The 24985-nt window shown below is 38.9% G+C and overlaps 1 protein-coding gene across 4 annotated transcripts in view; it reads left to right on the top strand.

Moving 5' to 3' along the window:
- Positions 1-24985, top strand: part of mkln1 (muskelin 1, intracellular mediator containing kelch motifs) — a 115291-nt gene that overhangs the window by 80574 nt on the left and 9732 nt on the right. For 2 of the 4 annotated variants that reach the window (XM_077499156.1, XM_077499154.1), the window contains exons 1-5: positions 21681-22133; positions 23290-23359; positions 24043-24185; positions 24482-24570; positions 24656-24765. In XM_077499156.1, the coding sequence (XP_077355282.1) occupies positions 22054-22133; positions 23290-23359; positions 24043-24185; positions 24482-24570; positions 24656-24765 (492 nt within the window). In that variant the 5' untranslated portion in view covers positions 21681-22053. Of the gene's footprint in view, positions 1-21680; positions 22134-23289; positions 23360-24042; positions 24186-24481; positions 24571-24655; positions 24766-24985 lie in introns of those variants that run through there. The other 2 variants (XM_077499157.1, XM_077499158.1) reach the window with 1 other exon arrangement.

Here is a 24985-nt window from a genome sequence, read left to right as displayed (position 1 = left end):
TTCTCATATAAAATATGTAATTTATTCACTTAATCAGAACAAAAGCAGCCTTTCCAATTTAGTGTAGTCCAAGTGAAAAGGCAAAGTTCATGGTGAGAAGGTGTGTCCATAACACACACACACACACCTTTTTACAACAGGTAGGCTCATGCTACCCACCCACACTCACACATTTTTCTCATTCCATCGACAGGTAAACAATTTGGTTCGGAAGGTGGACGCACAGTGAAGCTGTAACCGCAGCCAACACGCACACATGCACGCACACGCGACACACACACACACAAAATTGCCATCAATTTGCAATGCTCCCTTCTTGATACTTGAATACACATTTGAGAATTATTGTGGTATTTATTCGTTCTTCAATGTAGACGCGCGCACACATATTCAGACCTTCATTTCAGGAGTGTGTCATTCCAGTCCGGCCTTCTAATTTGAGCCCCATACTAACCTCCAAGTGAAGCCTTCAGACAGACAGACAGACAGACAGACAGAGAGAGAGAGAGAGAGCACTGTTACATAAGAAGTCCCTAAGAGATGGACAGCATTTCTTTGCTGGCTGCCCTTGGTTATTAACAACCCAGCGAGCCTCGCCGTCCCGTAGGGGGGGGGTGGTCACATCGGTTACATAAATGCCGTTTGGCATAAATAAGCAAGTGGCGACTTAACAACATATGTAATTGGCTGAAGCCAACCCTTTGAATCAGGTCATAAAAATGCACACAATTACATATTTTACTGCTTTCAAGTTTGATGCAAGATGCCATTACAAAATATATATGTGAGGTACAGGTCTTATTTTTTAGGGATTATTATTGGCCAGGCCAATTATCAGTGGCAATATTCAGCATTTTGACGAATATCGGAATTTTTCGCTAGCTTTGCTATCGATCCTGCAAACTCTGCGTCTTCTGTTATTGTTTGAAATTAAAACTAAGATGAGTACAAATTTAACATTTCAGATGTTTTGAAACTATTTTCTGTGGAAAACAATAGGGAAATATTTAATTGTTGAAGTTTTTATTTAAGCTTTTTAAGCTGAACTTTTTGTTAGAATTTTAAAACATTAAAAAAAAAAAAAAAGACTACAATACTTTACAACTCAAAGTACATTGGCTTCTTTCTTTCTTTCTTTCTTTCTTTCTTTCTTTCTTTGTTAAACAAATGTATGCGTGTATTTTGCAAAATGTTTACGCCAATATTTTCCCTTTAAGTAAAAATTAATATTTACTCCAAATATGTTTTTGTCCATTTATGAGTGATGTGGGAGTCAGTGAATGAGAGTGTAAAGTTGACTGGCTATTAACTGGTTAACATGTTTGCGAGTGTGCATATTGGCGTCACTCGTAGCTGTGCATCTATTGAATGAATATGCTTGTCACGTACGTGTTTCTTTTGAAATTGGACCAGCAGCTGTGTCTGTCCTTGACTACCTGTGGGCAGATTACATTTCATTCTAGCTCGTGATGCTTCTTTACCATAGACATACCTACAGTTATGCAAGCCAGTTGTGCAATGCAGTAGATAGTGAGTGTGACGGGAGTCATTCTCTGTCTTTTACGCACTCTTTCCTATTGGCTCGTGCTTATTGCAGGGAATGGCTACTATGTCCCTTTTATAGTTATATTGAGGGTCAAATGGAGGAAAGCACAATAAGAAATGTTGCCACCGAGAGCATTATTGGTGTTGTATATATCATGTAGCATGGTAGTGTGAGTGTATGGGGACACTCCGAGGGCCAGGCCGATGCCAGTAAGCACATTCTTTGGCAGTGTTGGAGGTTGCCGTCTGACACCACTCAGGAACACAATGTGCGTGCCATTCGTTTACCTCAGCAAGCACACCAAGTTGCTTGTCAAAAAAATGAACACTATGTTGAAGGAGATGGAAGTGTGCTGTGACATCTTCGCACTAAATCAAAATCACCTCGGTGTCCTTCAACCAATGAGACATGCTGTCAAGCGGGTAGGAATTCACGGTCTGAGATTGTGGATTACTTTGAGTCATTCTGTTTACTTCTATTGTGCAAGATGGTGGTTATCATGAATAGGAGGAGAGGAGAATTCTATGATGGTACATCACACGTGCATGCATGTGACTGACAGTTTATTGGACTTTTTTGACTGTGGATTATTTCTGTTCTGTATTTGTAGTCCTCAATTACAGCAATTTCATCTAATCCCGCCGTTATTTCAATTGGTTTTCGTGGAGTTTTGCTGTAAAGAAAAAAGCCTGAGTCAGCAAATAAGAGGGCTTTTTTTTGAATGAGTGCCAGAGTTCAGATGTTGCATTACGTCTGGCAAGTGTCATAAAGTGTGCAGTTAGCCTGAGTGGGTGTCGGGTTACAAAATATCTTCCTTCCCCGAGGCTTTACATAGAGGAGAAATGCTCATGCACGCACAGATACACACTTAGATAGATGCATAACACACATGCCTGAGCCATGTTTACATCACAAGAACAAAAAATTATTAAATTTGAATTTCACCTTCTCAACAGCAAATATTACCTGACTTACAGTATGCAGTTTTCCATGAAAGTAGACTGATCATCTTTGAGTTGAATCAAAATAAAACTATTGCTCTCACTTTGGAACACAATCAGCATTTTTGCTTATTTTCTGACATTAGAGACCAAAGCAGTGACAGAATATAAATAATTTGTTTGTGCTATATTTCTACATTGTCAATTTGAAATAATGTCCCGTTTTTGAATAAATGGATCAAATTCCAAACAACTTTTTTTAAAAATTTGATTTATTGATTTAGTGACAAAATAATTGATAAATTAATTCAATTGTTTCTTGAAATCATAACTGCAACCCTAGTCATTACATTACAAATATATACTGTAGTTATTAATAGTAATATTATATAAATACAACAAATAATGATAGTCTTCTGACCCCGGATATGCACTTATTTAATGAATAACTAACTTAAGCAGAATTCATCGAACTGTCGGTATAAATGTGAGATTTACAAGCTGGCATTTTCATGGGCATTTACTGGCTTGTAAAAGTGGAAAGAAATCATTTCTGGGATTACGCTGCGAAGTTTTGAAGTTTGCGGTTTGAACAAGCGTGTGATAAAATGGAGATTTATTGCAAAATGCTCCGCAGAGTTAAAGCTGCGCGCTCCTCGGAGAGCTCGTGCGGCCAATTGCAGTGGCCCAAATGTAATCTGGACTGGATGTAAATCAACGGCGCACAAGTAGGAGGCAGTCTGAGGATTGCACAGCGGGAAGTATCATGTTTTCAAGGCCCAGCTGTGCGCTTGCATGACTGGATGCTTGTGGACGGTCAAACATGAATGGAGCAGCTGATGTACTCACGTGAATGCAAGCCTTTATCTTGATCCTTTTATTAATCCGTACGCTCCCCCGCAAAAAAATCAACAAAAAATGTATTTGTTTTTTAAATAATGAACATATAAATAACCTAAGTAAATAGAATGTAAACAATTAACCAGTTTTTGTTTGCTGTGTGCACAACTTGGCCAAGCATAAAAGTTCAGTAATATTAGTCGTTTTACAGAGGATAAAGAATATATACCTGTGAGTATTGTTATATTGTCTGTCTAAATGCTGTTGCTGCACCGTTTGTGTTCAAGCATCTGTTGCTTAAAGTGTGACTGCCGATGCTATTCGTTGGCATTTCTATAGCAGTTTTCCTTGTGTTAGCGTTAAGCTATCCAAAGGCAAAGTCAGGTGGTTGTTTCCAATACACGTGTGCAGTAATTCTCCTTGTATTATAACGCTTAATCTCACATTTTAGATCGAGCCGAAGCAAAAGAAAAAAAAAAAAGCTTGTATCTTGTATTGAATAAAAATTAGTTTTAATTGTGTTTACATGTTAAGATTTTATTCAGTCTAATATCATATTGTTCAAGATGTATAAAATACAATAAAGCATATTTGCAGACAAATAACGTTTTAAATGGATTAAATTGTCCTGTCAAATATGATCTAAATTCAGCCAATTTTGCTTTGAGTTTACAGGTTCACAAGTTCAGGTTCCGTCTAGATAGCGCATTTACATTACCAGTATTTTAATTAACTTTGATATGTCATTTGGTCTTGCCAGATCATAATTGTTATTGTGGTAGAGAACTCTTAATGGCAGGAATTATGCCTTCTGTCAGCGGTAACTTGTGTTAACCAGAACCGCAGCATAAACATGTTGCCGTTGCTATACACAGGACATCCACCCATGGCTCTGTTTCATCTTGTCTGGCAACACAGTTGGCAGCCACTCATGCAGAATTACTCGAGCAGCATTTGCATGCCGGATACATACTTCTTGATTTTCACCGTCTCTTATGTAATCTGTCTTCCTTCCTCTGTGTCTCTGTAATCAGTGCCAAATTGTGAGGTTCTGCTGAATTGTTTCCGATCATTTAGTTGCACTGACAGCACTGAATGGATGTATTTGATTGGAAAGTGCAGAATGAATTACTGGATTGAAGAACACATACGTGAGAATTGTAATTATTGACCCCGATGCAGGTGGACTGTGACAGGGAGAAATAAATGGATGAATTTATAAGCGACTTAATATCGGATTCTCGCTGAAAGTTTCAGGATGCAGCCGACATACCGACCTACCTAATATTTAACCTACAGACGTCCCGACCTAACAATCACCCTACCTACTGACCTTCCTTACCTTACCTATTTACCAAGCAGCATACCTACCTAGTGTACATAGAGTACCTATCAAGAACTTACTTCCAAGGTTATTTTAGTTAACGAAAACTAACGAAAAAAATAAAACTAAAATTCAAAAAACTATTTCGTTAACTAAATAAAATAAAAACAAAAATGTTCAAAAAAAAAAAAAAAACCCAACTAACTATAATTATAGCGAAAATGTCCTTTGTTTTAGCATTTGGTCGTTCATTTAATACATCAGCCTGTGGGGATGATTTTAAATGTGATTTTAAGTATATTTATTTCGATATTAACCGGAATAAAGACATTTGAAAGTGTGTCACACAAAAGTGACATCATTTAGCAGCAGCCAATAGAAAAGCACTTTCAGATGACGTCGCTCCTAGCCGACAAATTTGCCTACTTGACTTTTGGCTCCAATGGCTCGGCTCGCTTGCTTTTTCATTTAACTCACCCGATTGTCAATGCTTGGTAAGAAATGTTTTTTTTTTTTGTTTTTGTTTTTTTTTTTCATTTTACCGTGGTGTTTATTAAATATTGCGCGCAAGTAATACACATTCAAAAATAATAATAAAAAAGTAACAAAACTGAGCATTTTTTTAAATAACTAAAACTAATTAGAAAAATAACCTGAAAACTAATTAAAACTAACTAAATTTAAAAACAAAACTCAAAACAAAATAAAAACTAACTAAAATGAAAATTCTCAAACTATAATAACCCTGCTTACGTCACATGGCCTCCTGGCTACCACACAGATTTTTCAGTTATTTTGAAACATATTAAGAAAACAAGTGCTGGTAATAAATATACCATCAGTCAGCGTTCGATCGCACAGTTGCACACTGCTTTTGACATCATTCCTTGGTCTGCCTCATCCAGTGATGAATGAGGAGCACGACTCCCAGAAAGCAGCTACACACAAACATAGAGCTCAGGTAGTGCACCGAACAACATAAAAGTGCAAAGACGTCGCAAACCAGATACATGGCGAAAATGGACAATCAGAGACAGACAGAATGTCATTAGCATTAGTGCTCTGGTTGACTCATTTCAGACTACAGTACAGATAACAGATTAGGATGAGGTGAAATGAGCCTAATGACGCACACAGTTGTTCTTGTCACGTCAACCTGCACCTCTTCAAGAATCATCAATTTGAAATGATTCTACTCGCATTCATCAGCAATTCCGACATCTGTTTCATTACTTAAAACATGAGATCTGCCAACTTCCATCTTTATGTTCTCCTTCTGAATCAAGCAAGGAAAAGATCGTCAAATGGGTCCGAAAGGGTTCAGACAAACTATAGTTTGCATCCTACCGCTGTGGTTGACCTTCTGGTTTGACTGCACAGAGTATTACATTTTGCTAATGCAGACTGAGACAGCCTCTTGTATGAGTTCTCGTAGGCTGAAATGCCGACATTTTTAGGCAGACAACATATGGCACAGCTGTTCTTTTTCAAAGTCCATCCATCCGTTCACTGATACTCATAAACAGAAGTCTAAGCTGTGCGGTCATGCCTGGCTCTGATCCATATAAATCATTTATATGTATTTATTTATTCATCATTAACCAACAGTTGCTCAGAAAATTTTGGACAGGTCCACAAATGAACCGTAATTACAATCCAACGACTCAAGTTTAAAAAAAATAATAATAATAATAATAAGATTAAAATCTTAGTCAGTTTATATTTATCTTATTTATTATAATGGTTGCATTTGAACAAATGCAATTGTAAATAAAGTACATGTGTATATACACAAAACTTCTTTATTATATAAATTGTGTGATTTCTGGGGACTGATTGCCAAAAATTCCTTTAAAAAAAAAAAACCCCTCTCAGTTCCCTTAGATCCACTCTAATTTTAATCCAGTGATCCAGCATGCTTTTTTATGTTAAGTGTTTTCTTAAAGACCTTTCGTAAATTACAGGTTTTGTTGACGTGAGTGAATACAGTGTTATGACATGTCGTTAATCGGGGGTGGGGCTTCTGAGGATGTACAAGCACATGTCAGAACCTGCCAATGCTGGGCAGCGTTGATGGTGGTGAAAAAATAAATAAATAAATTCACGTAATGCTTCTCCTGGCCTTCGATATGGCACATTGCGGCTCCTCCTCTGCAGTCTGGAGGGCTTCTAAAGAAAGGCGCTCAGTCACTGCAGGTGCTTACACACACACACGCGGACGCGCGCACACACACACACACACACGCTCTTCCATTTATGCAAATACAACACAGCGTTTCCTGCCTATGCGCAAAAATTGTGTTTATGCAATTCATCAATTTTACTCTTCATTAGTAGTGGGAAGTACAAATACAGTGATACCTCGGCTCACGAACTTAATTGGTTCCCAGAGAGTGTGTGTAAGCCGAAAAGTTCTTCTTCCGAACATTTATTTCCCATAAGAAACCATTAAAATGAGAATAATCCGTTCCCAGGTCCCTATAAAACACAATTTTCTACTAAATAAGCCTTAAAACTACACAAAAATATACCTTATTTTATGTATAATAAATGTCCTATTGTATTGTAATTAAAGAAATAAATTATACTGTATAATAAAGTCGTTTTATTTTACTTTGTGATGGTAGTTCTTAAGGATAGTAGCAATGGTAGACTTACTTCATTCGCGAGCGTTTCACCGCGTAGTGTTTATGGAACGGTTGTCGCTCATTCGCACTTTCGTGCTCACCGTAGCGGAGGAGGCGTGTCCCTTGGTGAACAAGGAAGTGGAGCACTTTAGCGAGTCAACAAAAAGTGAGCACCGCCAACTACTTTCACCTCTTTCCTGGGACTAAACAGCCGTGGCACGATTTTCTCCTTTTTTGAGGTACGTGATGGCACTTTCGCTTTTTTTAGTGGCGTGAACTCCATTGACTACAATGCAAACGCGCCGCCGAATCGCCGTCCCTCGCTGGTAAGCATTAGGCTTAACACTAGCCTGTGGTGGGGTCTTTTTCGGTCCCATAATAGCAAAAGTACACTCAAAATGTCTATCAAACACAAACCGCGTCCGCACTAAAAGAAAGGGGGTGACGAACTGGGACGCCGTGAGCGTGCGTCAGCTTCTCGTGGCCGCCACCGTGGTGCTGTTCGACCGCGTGGTTTGGTTCGTCCGCCGAAAAGTAGTTCGTCAGCAGAGACTAAATTCTCGCGAATTTAATGTTCATGAGGCGAAAAGTTCGTGAGCTAAAGCGTTCGTCAGCCGAGGTATCACTGTACTTCATTATGGTACTTAAAAGTAAAGTGATACCTTGACTTATGCTCCCCATTAAAATGAATTGATATAATAAAAACCTTTTTCGTTAGATATTTTAACAAAGGAAAAAAAAATATGTATTGTAAAATATAAATATAAAAAACATAGCAACAAATGTTCTGAAACATTTTAGATCAAATACAACTTCAAAAATTATTTAGCTCACAAAGTACCACCATAAAATACATGATCGCTAATGATCCTTGAATAGAATACTTCTGTAAAATACAACCTTAAACAAAACGATCAAAATGGCTTTCCAGGCCATCTTTTCTCTCATTGAAACAATTCTCAGAATTTCTCGCTTCCAGGTTTAGTTGTGCTCACAAGCAGTACTACAGAATGGTTTGATTTTGATTTTAAAAATACCTACAATCCCTGTGAACTAAGTTATTTTTTTTTAACGATTTAAAAATTTGAATTAATCTCCACAGTTAACACTTTGACAGTCCTATTATTATAATTGACAAAAAAAAAACACTTATCATTTTCATTTCATTTCTCTGTACCTTTTTTAGTTTTCAGTTCACATACAATAATATTAGAAGTCTTTTTTTTGTTGGTTTTTTTTTGTTTTTTTTACTCAGACAAGTATCTGTACTTCACCTCTAGTACTGATTAGAGCACCTTTGCCACCTCTGCCCTTCATTAGCATGAAATGAGATGAATGGCGACAAGCACGCTGGGTGGCATCATTCCTCCCTTGACATAGACTTAATTGAAGTGAACAGCAGCTTGGCCCTCTCCTGCTGTGCCCTGCCTAATGCCATTAGAGGCGATCTGAACCCATGACGGCGTGTGTATGTGCCTGCGTGTGTGTTCATGTGTGCGGTTGATTTGCCACACACCCACCTCACTATTTAATCAAACACTAATCCCCATTCATACCGCCAACAACAGCAATGTTAAATGCCAGCCATATGGAAAGCCGTTTGAGCATTTATTCGATATCCTTGAGACCCAGCTTACGGTCTGTGCACTAGTTCACTCTTTGTCTTCACTATTAGCACAATTCAGTGTGCTACTGTAACGACTAAGCGAAATGGATGCGTCTGGCTACGAGTAACATTTTTCCTTGTGCCACTTTTGGCCAAATAGTCAACAATTAAATCTTATTTGTAAACTCTTTGGCCCCAACTAGTGAGCATGTGCCATGCACTAATGGCATGATATCAAATAGAAGCTCAAACAGCATTTATTTTATACAATAAACTTGATTTACGGCAGGACTGTAAGAAATTCTGAATTGAATTGAGAATGACCCCTAAATTGCAAAAAAAAAAAAAAAAAAAAAAAAAAAAAAAAAAAAAAAAAAAAAAAAAAAAGTCATAGAATAGAATATTGTGTTCCATTGCTATAAAAACATGAAACCTGCCTAAAAAAAAGACTGGAGTCTCTTCTTTCATTAGGAAGAAAAGTATTTTGTTCTGTTTCTGTTTTGCAGTAATTAGCATTATAATATTGCTAAGTTTCAGCATTATTTACAAATCTCTTTAAAACTGTGGGAAAAACAGCTTGTTGCAACATGACCCTGGTTGATCCCTTGTACTCTGCTGTCACCTGCCGGCCGGTTTTGTAATAACTACCAATGCTTCAACTGTTCTCTTCAGTTCAGAGGCTGCATCAAAGCCTTCTGTATGCTCTAGCATAAAAAACAACAACATATAATTACATCTATGGGACACTGGTAATATTTAAAATAGAACCTATTTATACGTTTTTGGGAGCAAATTAGTTAAAATGGAGTATATCGACTAAATATTCAAACGCATGCTTGTGGTTTCTATCACCGTAACATAAATTTGTGAACCATAATAAGCGTTAACAACCTGTCGTACATAAATCGAGCATGCACAGCTGAGAGGTATATATTTCCAAACTCAAGCATTCCCATCTAATGTGAATGAAATGGCAATTACTGAATGAATTACACACACACGCGCGCATGGATTTATGTACAGTCAGTGTTAATGCTATCAGTAACGCATTAGCCCGCAGGCTAATAAATCCTTGAAAGTCGCATGTTTTGATTTCCCAAAGCCTGGGGGCCGACATAAAGGACAAACACACACACACACACCCATATACAGACGCGCGCACACGCACATACATACGCAGAGGCTGACAGGGCAGGCATTATGTAACCAACAGCCGTGAGTTGCCGTGGGAACAGGGAAGAAGTGAGGCGGTGGGAGGTGGAGGTACTGAGGCCAGAGGAAAAGACGAGAAGAATTGTATTAAATTAAAAAAAAAAGAAAGAAAGAAAGACGTCTGGTCACTTTGCCCACTATATTCACAGACACTCAGACACACACACACATGCAGTGAAAACAGACATGCACAGTACACTTGCCCGGTCAAAACATCAGGTATACCTGCACTCTGTAGGTCAAGGCATGAATAGAAACATCCCCGCTGTTTATATACTATGTACTAGATATAAAAATACTTTTTTATGTATTGTATTATTTACCATATTCACAGGACAGGGACTTGTACTTGACTTGGATTTGTGAGTCAAATACTTGAGACTTGGCCTTAGAGACTTGTGCCCATGTCTGAGTCTTGCACGCATGAAACTTCACTGGAGTTGCTGCTGCTTCCAATTTGTAATTTCAAAAATGTCTGTTAATTTCCTAAGGTGCAGACAAAAGTGCTATACAAGTGCAATCCATTATTTGTATCAAAAATCACACATTGCAATCCTTTGTGTCTTTGTTTTTGTTTTTTTGTTTTTTGTTTTGTTTTTCAAAATTAATTTTGGGTGTATTTGGGTACATTTGGGTATGGTAATCAGAATGTAACATTTCCATCATCTCTACCCTTTAGCACATGGCACAGCTAGATGATGTTTACGACTTCTATTACTTCCATAACAACGGACGTGACAAGATATACTTGTCACTTGCAAAAAAAAGCCCCAAAGACAAGTAGTACCTAGAAAACCCCCGCCACAGTAATAACCAGAAATGAACGAACGCACATTATTCATTCAATCACCTTTCCTTTGTCCCAAATCCAGGAAAGTGGACTTTTCTTCTGAGAAGTAGTGCCCTGCTCTGCTCTCCCATTCAAGGGAAGCAGAGGAAATGGCTATAAACAGCCAACGTTCTGAGTCCAATTGTGGGGGGGAAAAAAAAAAATCTAGGCCAGTTGTTCTGACGTCTGTAAACTAGCCCGCACCAAAGGAGCTGTGGTTAGCTGTGGTGTGGCTCAATAAAAAAAGTGGTTGTGGTTGCCGCAGGGGATGAAAAAAAAACTGTAAACAGGCTATGTAATAGGGTTTCTGGGGAATCAGAACCTAGTGGTGGGCTGTCATAGCAAGCAAGGCCTTCTATGATAAACACGATCAAAATACAACCTCATTCTAATATTTGTTGGATTCAATTAGATTAGATTAGATTAATCCCAACAGTGTATTCTCTTCATTTTCCTCTTGGATGAATGAAAGTCCTCAACTCATTTCAAATCACTTCCTTGGAACTAAAATGATACGAGACGTCCCCACTGAAGGCCCAGTTAGCAAAGCCACGACCTGCCGTAGTGAGAAGCACAGTATCAGCTGCCATTTCCCCCTACAGGGGAGAACCGGTCCGGCTGGTCTATTTGGTTCTGGTCACTGGGGAAACCGATGCTATGGAGAGTCACCCGACCCGCCTCCTCTCACCTCGCCTCCCTTCTCAATGTGCTGGACAAACACAGATGACGGACCAAAGAAACGCTCCCATGCAGGAAGGACACTGAAACGGATGTACAAACACGCAAACATAAATCCTAAAGCAAACAGAGACAATCTGGTAGCAGAGCTATTATAGAGTACGATTGTAGGAGTGTTGGCGTCCTCTGACTTTGCGTCTTTACATGCCCCCATTGTTTTCTCACTCCTTTCTGCTGTTGCCTCAAGGATGAACTGTATTTGGTTAGTAGACTTGCAGGGTTATGAGTGTGGGAGAGTCAAGAGGGGGAAGTAATATGAGGGATAACGGCACATTACAGATGGTAAGGAGATGTAAGACTCTCCGTAACTTCCACTAACAACGCAAACAAAACTTGGCTCCTCCCTCTCAGTCGAGCTGTCAACAACATACTTCCTTGCCACTGTTCAAGCAGCCTCTATGTCAATTGTTATATGCAGCATTTGCCGTTACCACAGTCGACATGAATTCTTCTGTGGCTTGCACATTTCTTTCTTAACTTTATTTGCATGTTCTTTGCTGTCAGTGACTGGCTTTTCTTTTTCACCTGTGAAGCAGTCAGTGGGTTCTCTACATGCCAGCGATACGCAGCATACGCTGCACTACAGTCAGCATGTTTTTCTCCTCGAATTGGTGATTCATGATGCTGTTGTGTAGCTTCCACCTCTTTGCATGGCAACTAAAGGTGAAGGTTTTCTATCGACACTGGACTTAGCCAATCATTAGGTTGTTTACCTGTCAATCATTATACGCAGCAAAGGTGATTCATTAACAGTCATTAACATTAACATGAGAGAGTATCAAGAGGAAAAGGAGTCAGATGTCAAGTTTTTGGTGTGGACTATAAATTGTCTTGGATTACCTCATTCTGCTGCGATTCTCTTGAGGCCCGGCATTTTTGAATAGCAAAAACCTTCTGTCCTCATTGCCTGGCTTTTCACTCGCTGTTCAAGCAGTTATTGGAGGGTCAAGATGGTTAAGTTGGCACAACTTCCCCTAAATTATGATTTATTTACTCTATATTACTTTATTGTATTGTATTGTTGTTGTAAACTGTATTCTTGCATTTGATCACTAAAAGTATGTGCCTTTCGTAATTTCTTTTACCTAAATTCTTGAGGAAAGAGCAGTGAACGAGGGGAAGATTATACATCAGATAAAAATCTGCAGGATGACCATAACAAAAATATAGGGATAAGAAAAAAAATATATAGGCTCAGGCTAACGCTCTCGACCACTCACCAAGTGAAAAATCAGGTTGTTCTGCTCACATGGGTAACGTTTCTACAGAAGTTATTTTTCCCTTGTCAAAATCAACAGAAAGAAAGAACAGAATTGTAAACAAAGAAAGTGAAAACAAGAATTGAGACTGACACACCTGGAAAGATGGAGATGGAGTTGGGAGTAGGCTCACAATGAAAGAGAAGATAAAAAGGCTGAACAGGAAAAGAAAATGAATGAAAGAAGAAAAGGCCTCTGAAACCTACAAATCAAAGGTTTTTTGTACATTTTTCTTCCTTTTATATAGCATTATCGTTTGGGAGATTAAAATGATCTTTTTTTTTTTTTTTTTTTTTTTTTTAACCTCAGTTATCAATGGCACAATTTACCCCACTGAATTCTGACTAATGGCACAACCTACCCGCACTGGGGGCAAGTTGTGCCACAAAAAAAAACAACTTTTTTTTTCTAAGGCTATATTTTGCAAACAGTTTATTGAAGACCCAAAGTGATTGCTGCCAGGGATGCACAACATCCTAAACTATTTGAACATATTTTAGTTGGAGACATTGCTGTAATACACTTTAAGAAATTCTAAGTAAAAGCTAGCACTACTTACCCCACTCTCCCCTATTCACCGTTTTCATGCCGTCAATGTACCCTTCATAAAAAAAAATAAAGCCAAATGCCACCCCCTTCTCAACACTGAGGAAGAGTTTGAACTTTCTGTGCCCTCTAACAAACACTGACCGAGGAAATAACCAGCCACCACTCCCCCTTTACTGACCTTCTGCACAAGTTAACACACTTAAGGAAAAAGGTCGCCGCATCCTCCGGGCCAAGGAAAAGGAACACTTCCCCTTGTCGACAAGTGGTTTTGAGTGTCATGTACAAGGGCCAGACGGCATGGGAAACATGACGCACGCGAGGCCTTCTATCCTTCTCTTCATTTCTTTCGCTCTCTCTCTTTCCGTCTGCTTTCCCATCTCGAGCTGAACAAGACACTGGAGAATAGCTAACATAGCAGCGCCGGTTCATGTGACACTCCCCTGTGCCTTTGGCCTACTTAGCGGCACTGAAGCTCTGATATCATCCCCTTTCCGACCGCGGCGTATCCCCATCACAACCTTTAATATGCCCACTTCCCTCTTCACATTGGCTCCAACAGTCATGCATTGCGTTTGGTTCCTGCTAATACTGTTGTGTGCATCCATCGACACTCGGTGCAGCTCCACTTACCTTTTGGCTTTGACATGGTAGCAAAGGTATAGCACTGGATCTTTGCCCACCCTAGCTAATGTCATGGGTGGAAACTTGTTTCAATTAGCCCGCAGACAAAATGTTTACTTGGTAATTTAATTTTGCACTTGAGGGTTGGGCCAGCACTCTAGTTTGTTTCAGTCTGTGTGTATCCAAAGCCATCAATTTTCCATAATACAGCGCCAAAACAATTTGATTTAAAAATAATAATAATAATGGGTTACTTTTGAGCATTGTAGCAGTTCACAAACAAGAGTATCAGCTTGGCTTTCTGCTGTCGTGTTATATATTGTGCAGCTGGGCCACAGTCTGCCTGCCGAGTCACCCTCCATCCTGCGGCTGAGCAAGAACTGAATCTGCCTCTTGAGAGCAGACCCGTTCTGGGTATAATGTGTCAAAACACCTCACAGAATCCATACCAAAAAGGCTGGGTAAAGTGATATACTGTATAAAGTCATCATTCCTTACATAACAAACAAAAATAAGTCCAATGTACGGGGCTGTCCACATTCATGCCTCACATGGGATGTAATCATTGCACCACTTCCTCTTTAGACACTTAATTCATTATTCCATAGAAGGGCAAGGACAAATATTACACACAATGGGCTCACTGTCATGTGTGCATGCTGACACAATGTCAATGACAGGTCTAATGCTGGACCAAATCTTATCCAAGACTTCTGATCTTAGCACCAGAATGTGGATCAAATCTGAAAGTAGTCACACAAAGTTGTGTCTGTTTATCAGTCAGGTGCATTGCAACGAAATTCAAAAGTCCTCAATCAGCCTGTATTCTTCTGTTGCTTGAGCTTCTCTTCATTCCAACCTTTCTTGGTTGATGTCTGAATGTAGAAACTCCACTTTTATTGACCATCTTACAGTTCATAGTCACTGGCCGTGCTAAATGGCAATCCTGACAGGTCTCAGTCAGGTTTTATTGTTCTGTTCTGTCTTGCTTTTCTCCTTATGCCCACCTACTTCCACGCTCTCAGAATGAGGAAACTATACTGTCATTGGCCTACTCACTGTTGCTGCCGTCATTGGCCAGGCTAGATGGCAATCTATGACCGCGGGAGACATGTATTCTTCCACTTCCCTATTAATTATGTTTCTCCTTACAGCCACTATCTCTGAATATAGAAAGTGTATGCTGTATCGCTATTGGAGGACCAAATGTGCGTGTAGTGAGTACCACTGATTGGTTGGTTGCAGATTTCATGCAAACATCTTATCCTACCTTATGGACGTATGCTTTATTTGGCATGTAAACATAATTCTTATTCATGTCATTGCCTGTAATAGCCTAACCCTTTGTAAGGGAATTATTAGTAAAGTATCATTTGCTGAATATGTTTATGAAGGTTTCACAGCCAAGAAAATTGGAGAGCGCTCCAGTTCGGCAGGGAAGCGAGCCAGAGAGATGATGAGGTCACTGTGAATAGCAAACCGGGGAAAGTTGGCTCTGAACTGGAACAGGCCAAGCTCTGAACAAACACAACCTTGTGTCACTACTTTTATAGTGCGCGGGTGGGTAAACACATTTCATAATCAAATGCGCATTTGGGGCCAAACCGGCACGGCCAATGACTCATTTGGACTGCATGTTTGCGCACTTGACCATCACAACAAAACAAGCGGTCAGCGATACTGTTTTATTTTGCAGTGTTGTCCTTGCCCTTCCTGTCCTGTCTCTCACTCCTATCTGCAGCATGTCTGCAACTCTCTACCACCGCCGCCTTCCCTTTAAGGCTGCCTCCTGCGTCACTTCCCCTGCTGGTCGGCTGTCATGTAAACACAAGCACACCCCGGCATTGCATTGTATTCGCTCGCACGTACACACACGCGCGTGCACACTCTCTCGCTCTCGCAGTCACATGGGAGGTGCTAATTATGACCACATAAACCCAGCGGAAATGCAACTTTCACAGCTGGCTGTTCTAGCTACGCTCACATTGAGAACATAATAATAATAAACTGTTGTCCCATTTACTTCAATTTATCAGCAAAAACACATTGGAAGAAAAGATTAATGGGCTACAAATAATATGTGGGATGGGAGAAAGGGCTTCTTGTCGTGATTCTGAGAGAGGATCGAAAGGCTCATTTGTAACTGAATCAAACAGATCTATTTGTTGAAAGAAGGCGAGTGTAAACACCTGACCGTGACGCACACGGTAAGGTCTGTCTTTTGTAAAGTGCATGCGGAAAATGGACAAACAGGAACATGCACAGGCCGTGTTGTTTCTACTTGTGACTTGGAGCTAATCTGCAGTTCGAGTGTGCCGCGTATAAAGTCACACATTGACACAACATTAGGTACGCCTGCACAATGTAATACAATACAGAGCTACTATATCATCAAGCACTCTTTTGTTGTAGCAGATTAGAGCTACACTGTGTCATACTGAGAGGTGTTGTTGCAGGAATATTTCTGTTTGTAGCATCCAGTTGTAAACAGCATCCAGCCAGGACTATAGGTATAGATTCATGAGCACAGTCTGCATGTATTCTTCCATTTCCATGTGACCCAAGGTTTCTCTTTATGAACCATCCCACCTTCTTAAGCTCTGTGAATGTAGAAACATCATAATGTCATCGGCCAGGCTATATGGCAATCAAGTATCAGCCAACATGTATTCTTCCATTTCCCTGTGAGTCGCAGTTCTCTTTTGGTTACACTATCTCCAAATGTAGTAACACAAGTCAGCATTATTCTTCTTTTGCGCTGTGACTTGCAAGTGGTTCTCAAACTTTCTACACCGTAGCATTTATCAAAACCTCGGTTGATGTTTTAATCCTAAAAAAGTGTATTTAATCTTGTGAGCCACAGTAACTTCATCATCAATACTGTGCTTACACAATACACAGGGAGGCATGCTGTGAGTCATGTTTATCTTTATGTCCTACTTTCATGCACATCTCTGCACATACAAGCGGCCAGTGGCTGATTATATCGCCAATTCGCCATTGGCCGATTCACTGCCTGGACTTGCTACAGGTAGCACTATTACGGTAGTTAGTTGGTTGCATCATTCATTCTTCAACTTGATACACTGCATTAACAACAAGAATAAGCAGTGGAAATTTCTCAATTTTAGATGAGATTAGATAGATTTGATATTATATATAAATGTGCTTCATGACGATGACAGATTTGTCTATCATGAAGGCAAACGCGGCAGGATTAATAGTGGTTAATGCCACAGGATTATTGCACATTTCATTGTCATGCAAGGGAGGCTCACAGCCACCACTACTCGGACTCGTTTGGGCACATTTTGTTACTTTGTTTACAAGGGGCTCGTTGAACACAGTTGCTTTATTGAAAGTGTTTTTTAAAACTTGAGTACAAAAAATTACAAATTACATAAAACGGCAAGTTTCTACAAAGAAGGAAGCGTTGTTAGCATTAAATATTAAGACAGCTTGACTGAGAGAGAGCTTGACTATTTCCTCATTTGAGGTCATGTTTGAATAATAGCATTCATAGGCTTGTCGCAGTGGTTTGTTGACACAAGTGAGACGAACACTACGGCTGCTTCTGGATCCCAGACAAAATCACAATAAATTTTATGGTCATACCGTACAGATAACAGTAAATTAATTCCATTCTTCAGACCTGTACAGTCCTCTGTAAAACCATTACAATTTCTTGTTTAAGCATTGACACTGTACAACTGCAATTTAAGAGACTGACCTCCACCTGGGCCAAAAAAAAATGGCTGGTAGGGATTGGCATGTGATACATTTCCTTGATTGGTGAAGGGGAAAACTTCACAACTATCGCTCGACAATGCCAATTTAAAAAAATAAAATAAAAAATCCACATTGCCCCGTGCAGCCCCACATATCGCGCATACCACAAACAGCCAGTGTACGTGACCCGCAAAAGCAAATCATGCACATCTACTTCATGCTTCTTGCTAAAATCAGAACCAAAACTGACAATTGTCTTCACTTTTAATCACGTTGAGAGATTGTGTGTTTCAAAACTTTTCCCACCATTAATGTTTCCTGTAACCTGTACAACTAAATTGAAAATAAGGAAATAGGTTTTTTTAAGAGGGAAAGTAAAAAATAATGAACTGAAATAGTGTGGATGCACAAGTATGCACACCCTCTTATTGTATGCCTGAGGATGCGGCTATGTTTAGAATTAACCATGACATTCGACCTCATGTTAAATGGGAGTCAACGCATCATGCGCATGCACTACTCCTGCCACTATTTAAACTGCCACTAATTGACCTCAAATAAAATTCAGCTGTTCTAGTAGGCTTTTACTTTACTTTTAACTATTTTTGCCTTCCAGCAGAAGCCTGAGCTACCTATAGCTATCTAGCCCGATGGATGGATGGATGGATGGATGGATGGTAGTGCAATAATTGGATCAAACAATACTCAGAATAATGGGAAAGTCCAAGAAACTCAGTTAATAGCTGTCCGACTATCCGTCCCATCCATCCATCCATCCATCCATCCATCCATTCAGAGTGCAGGTTATTGAATTGATCAATTACTTTGTGGAAAAACTTCTCTTTTAGAACCACAAGTTCTACTTAGTGGCTGTTCTTTGTATTTATTCCCACAAGACACTGTTAAGTTAATATTCGCTTTTATTTTATAAATAGTTAAACGAATGAATACATAAATAAATAAATAAATAAATAAATAAATAAATAAAAGCACGACAACTTGTTCCTGGCTGTTCGGCCTCGCGGATGTTTTCGGGATATTTCCAGACGTGGCAGCGGCCACGCGGTTGACGATCAAAACGCGTGTTTGTTTGTTTTTTGTTTGTTTATTTTTTATTTTTGCCCTCTCCCCCGTATTCCCACTTGTTTACTTCTATTTCGATGTGCGCAATAGCACCTGGAATGCGGACACTGATGGCGAACGAGAGAATGAACACGTAATCTCCCCGGGTGGGAAAATTACTATTTTCCGAAAGCGTTTACGCACAGCCAAAGCAAAGTAAAATCCCACTGTGAATATGCGCAAACGCACCTGCGGCAGAAGCGCCCATGCAGCCGCCCGGCGCACATCAGCTAGGAGAAATAACTTCACTCACACTCAAAAAGGCGCTGCTCCGGGACCGTGCACGATGTTTCCTCCGTCAATTTGTTTTTAAAGCGCGTCACAGCTGCTGGCAGGTGTATTGTGTAACAGACAAGTCCGAGTCCAGGGTTCCGTATCCTCGTTCCCCCACTCGTGTAATGACTGAGCGCGTTTTTTCCCCTCCTCCGAGCCCAAGAAGTGAGAAGTGTCCTCACTCCCTCGCTCGCTGTGTTCCTGCCCGGTCATGATATCACGTCCATGTGACACGCTCCGGCCTCCGTCAATGGCAACTTAAAGGGGCCTCCCACGTGACGGCCTCTCGCGAAAAGGGGTATTAAAAAAAATTATCTAAAAGAAGAAGAAACTGTAGTGGCTGGGTCGGCGCTTTTACCGAAATGATGACGAACGTCCGTGTGGTGATGTCACCGGTAGCCATTGCAAAGATATGACGCTGCATATCATACATCTTCATGTAATGATGATGATGATAGGAATGGATTGCGATGATTATTATCCGAGGTGTAAAGAAAACATGGTAGTTTTAATGATTCGAGAATTGTAGCACCCTATATTGACCTACTGCTACTAAATATAGGTTATAATTATACATAAGTTATTATCTAAAATAAATAAACAATTAAAAATAATATTTAATCATTACTATTAATTTTAATTATTACTCTTGAGACTGTTTCCACTACCAGGAACAAAATAATATCAAGTTATGATACTTGATGAAAAGTTATAATAGCGTCCAAACAGACTGCTACTAAAAGTAATAATAAATAATGTTATAATGATTACTCATTATCATGATAGAAATAATTATAAATATTTACGAATTAATATGAATACTAAACAAATACATGTTCTGCTCATTTGTGACATTTTTCACTTTAATACTTATGCAACAACAGGGCGGCATGTTGCTATACCCTGGCATTGCCTTTATGGCACGGTACGGCACGACATTTCATATTACCCTTCATTCGAATGGTACATCTAAAAACAAGAGGGTCATTCTTCTCTTTTGAATGCCATATTCCTGTAACTTCCACTGCTCAGCAAAACAAATGTAACAATGTTGTCACGTCAATTGTGTTAGTTTCAAAGATTCATTTTCCCCATCGGATAATAAAAAAAATATACTTATTCAGTTCAATATAATTCACATGCAAACTTGTGACAGTGCATTCTGTATTACGCTTCAGGAATATGCTACTTGGTACCATAAGTCCAATTATAGAACATACAATAATGCATACATTGCAATATGTTATTGAAAATAAATGATATTCACAGTATTATAGCATAGCTTTACTGCATTGTACTGTGTAAAGATATTAATGAGCACTACATGAAACATTTATTAATATGGACCAATTTTCCAAACAATGAACAAGGTACAGTAAAATCATTGAACAAGAATTACACGGCTAAATCTGATTAAAGTGATACAAACTCACACTGTAGTGGGACATTTAGTTAATGAACACAAGGCGGACTGGGCACGCCTCTGAGAAGAAGTGGTGCAGGGGTGGGGGACTGAAATGATGCGGGAGATGAGTCGTGCCTTGGAGGACAATAAGATGATGAAGAGGGGAGCCATTTAACGGGAATAGATATATTAGTCATCTGATGATGCATCTGCAGTGTTTGTGTCCACTGACTCGGTGTTTCGTGAAAGGCTGAGATCATCCCAAAAGTTGCTTTTCAAAACTCTTTGAAAATCAAAATTGCTTTCATGTTTGGTGACGCACAGCAAGACATTGCAGTCACGTAGATATGTATTTTGTTTCTAATGAAAAAAATAATAATAAACATCCAGGCAATTTCAAATCTTTCACTACAATAAAAGTCAATTTCAAATCTTTCACTACAATAAATGTGGCCTATGTCATTCTCAACTCCTGACAAAAAGAGAAACATTTTAGCAAGGGGAAGTAAAAATAAACAACCGAGATAATGTTGCAAACTTGCACATATATGCACAACCTTTTATAACTGAGGATGTGACTGTGTTCAGAATTACCCATGACACTGAAACTCATGTAAAATGGAAGCCAGCACACTCCTGACACCATTTAAAGTGCCTCTGATTAACCACAAATACTGTAGATAGATAGATAGATAGATAGACTTTATTTGATCCTGTTAGGGAAATGAAAATGACATATAATTTACATGCACAATTAAATAAATAAAAAAAGTAATTAATTAATTAATAAATACAATAAAATACCCCTAAAGTTCACATCCAGTTTGTAGGCTGTAGTTAAATGACTCACTCAAGCTCAACCAAATTATTTGGGGGTTTAATGTATGTTACAGGCAACGTGGATCTCAAGATGTTAACATTTCTATGTTTTATAACTTTTGTGAGTACTGTATTCAATTAACACAATTACAGCAAGCGGGTCTTTAACTTTTCACGCAGCTATACGTACATGACGTGTGTTTGTCGCCGCCATATTTGTCAGGGCAAGTCTGCACTTTTTGTCTGTAGCATGCGTTTTTTCTTTTCTATTTGTATTAAAGCCTTACTACGTGTAAGAAATTCTGACTTAACGCAGACGATTTATACTTATTCGGCTATTTATTATGAGTGTTCGAAGCTGAATTCTTCATATGTGTGTAAATAAAACTATTTTATTGTGAAGTAGAGTAAAAATATGGATTTGTTATTGTTTGGGGAGTTGTTTTAAGATATGGCTTCGTGGTTTAAATATAACAAATATGATAAACAGTATAGGCAATATGGTGTCACCTTACATATTTGAACAGAAAAGGTGTTGTGTATCTTTTAGAGCTAACGTGCCTCTTCTTTAGCTTCCTCCCCCAACCCCACTTTTTTTTCTTCCTGCAACAAGATGGCTGCCGTTCCAGAGAGCAGGGTTCTCACTTTCAGCGTTTTTAAATGGAGCTCGTACTCCTCCACGTATTTACCCGAGTGAGTAATTTTCACATTTGTCTGCCTGCGATCTGCATTTAAGCCTTTGCTATGCCCTGTGAGCACCGAGTTAGTTAGCGCACTAGCCTAGCTCCTCGTCTTAAATGCAGGCTAGTTAGCATTGGCTACGATGCTAGCGAGATTTTTCGAATGGTTTGTGATAGGCACTTGGTGGAAAAGATATTTTTAGGTTACTTATAGTATTCTAGGAGGATTAAATATTCACTCCGCGACACGGCTAAATATTAGTCCCTTTGCCCCATTATTTGTATTATTTTGTGTATCCTTTTTCACGACATTGCTGTTTTTCTGTATCCTGCCCGATTTCACTCTTTTCTCTCTGACTGCATTTTCAGTAAATATCAGACGTAATATAATTACCGGTAACAACAGGGGGTGAAAGGCTTGCAGGGCCGCCATAATGCATGACAGAAACATTTGAACTCAAACAATACACTACGTTTAGTTGGACTTTCTCAGCTAGTGCAATAGTGGTAGTATTATAACAGTATTTCAATGATGTACAATTTAGAATGCAATAAAAGTGTCATCTTGTTGCTTCCTAAATGCAGAGGTGACTGATGCAAAAAACAAAGGGAAAAAAGCAAATGGTATCCAGCTTTATACTAAATCATAAGATAAACTAAGCCATTCTCAAACTCTTACATTACGTACTATATATGTTTGATATAATACATATTGCACAGGCTGAACATTGACACTGCTGAAATACAGAAAAATAAAGAACTTAACGAGTCAAATGTAATGTATTGCACATAAATAACCAAAATGTACCTACATGCTCTCCAAAACCAACAGTTTGTAATCATTAATTGCAAATGCATTGAATTTAAACTGAACTGAACTGTACTTATGCCGTGTTTTTTTTTGTTTTTTTTTTTTGCGGAAACACATTTCAAGAAGACACGAGAATCACCTATATGTGATTTTTCATGATTTTGTGTGGAATTTTCACTTTCTTTTTGGCTTCCTATCAGATTCCAATGCTCACATATGAAGGTTTATTGCCATTATTGCATCTTTAATGAGCATACTCTGTTTGTTTTCCCCATAAATGCATAGCTGTTTTTTGTTTATTTATTTAACTTGACTGTCTTGTTTTTTGTTATGTTTTGTGTGTGTGTGTTTCTTAAAGGAACATTTTGGTGGACAAACCTAATGATCAGTCGTCCAGGTGGTCATCTGAGAGCAACTACCCTCCACAGGTAAATGCTGCAATATGCCAGTTTTTAACCAAAGTTGCAGAGCAACTTATGCATTGTAGTGTTGTGATCAGCAAAAGCAGCAATTTTAAAACTGACAAAAGAACTTCAAATTGTATTAATTTAAAGTATTAGGATGTATACATGTTAATTTATGTACATCTGTAAATATTAATTTCTATACTGTTTGTTCTTTCACATTGCATGCCATATTCTTGAAGTACTGTATTTGACTGCATTTGATGTAATCCATTTTAAATATTGGTAATACAGTGGCACTCCAATGATCAATGTAGCATTGCTTGAGTATGCGTGCATGTTTCTGCTCGTCTCCATTCCCCTCCCAACTTGTCGAATGCGTAATCAAATTCTACAAACCGGGAACAAAATAATTCACATTCAACATATTTTTTAAGTCACTGCTTTGCTCCTGCGACCCGTTTGTTTTAGCAAGCATATGGCAATAACACGGTGCACTTTTATGTAAAGCGCAAAGTAAATGTATTATTAACCCCCCTCGACAGTTGTCGAGCGCCGCTGTTGACAAAATTCTGAGTGGAATCACTGCTGTCATATTAGTTCAATTTAACTGACATAATATGTCCGCGCAATGTCTCTTGAACTACTGAATTTTTCCTATCAAAATGAAACCAGCTGAATTGAGGATGTTGTCCCTGCTTTTTCAGTTTTTAATCTTGAAACTGGAGAGGCCAGCGATTGTTCAGAGCATCACCTTCGGGAAATATGAGAAAACACACGTCTGCAACCTGAAGAAGTTCAAGGTTTTCGGTGGCATGAGCGAAGAAAACATGACTGAGCTTTTGTCCAGGTGAGCTTGATCTGCTTACAAATACTGGCTAATACAACATGCTATTATTTATGGTTAAACCTTGTGGAAAATCCTCTTTTTAACTGCCTGTGTATAAATAAAGTGGCACTTTGATTTATGAGTTTTAATTAGTGCTGTGACCATGCTTGTAGCCCAAAATCCTCTTATTTCAAATGAAAGAGAGGGGAAAAAAAACATGTCCCTTTAACTGATTTTCCCAGCAAATGCGAGAACTCAGCACGTCCAACAGTAGAAGTAGTGAAAGGTTGGCCTATTTTTTTCTTCCCGTCTGACAGTGGCCTTAAGAATGACTACAACAAGGAAACGTTCACCTTAAAGCACAAGATCGATGAGCAGATGTTTCCCTGCAGATTTGTCAAAATTGGTGAGGAGGGATTCGCTTCAATGCAAATCTAATGTTCACTTTCTATAGCTGGTTCACCCAATTTTTTCGATGTTCTGTTCATCAGTGCCTCTGATGTCATGGGGTCCGAGTTTTAACTTCAGCATCTGGTACATTGAGCTGCATGGTATCGAGGATCCGGATGTGGTGCAGCCCTGCCTTAATTGGTACAGCAAGGTAAGATGTGGGCATGTGTATTTAAATAAAGATGACAATGATTTTTAGGAAAATAACAAAATAACAATATAACAAAATAAATCAATGTTTTAGCTGACCAGAAACAACCTTAATATATTTCTTAGTCATTATTTTTATTCAATTAGTGTTTTAAAGTGTAGATGTATTATGCTTGAAGGGAGCGAGTGAAAAAGTGTGTTCAGTTTCTGAAAACGGGAAA

The sequence above is a fragment of the Festucalex cinctus genome, chromosome 16, assembly GCF_051991245.1.
Source record: "Festucalex cinctus isolate MCC-2025b chromosome 16, RoL_Fcin_1.0, whole genome shotgun sequence".
Lineage (NCBI taxonomy): Eukaryota > Metazoa > Chordata > Actinopteri > Syngnathiformes > Syngnathidae > Festucalex > Festucalex cinctus.
The sequence above is the reverse complement of the archived record's forward strand: the minus strand, read 5'-3'. Positions and strand labels throughout refer to the sequence as shown.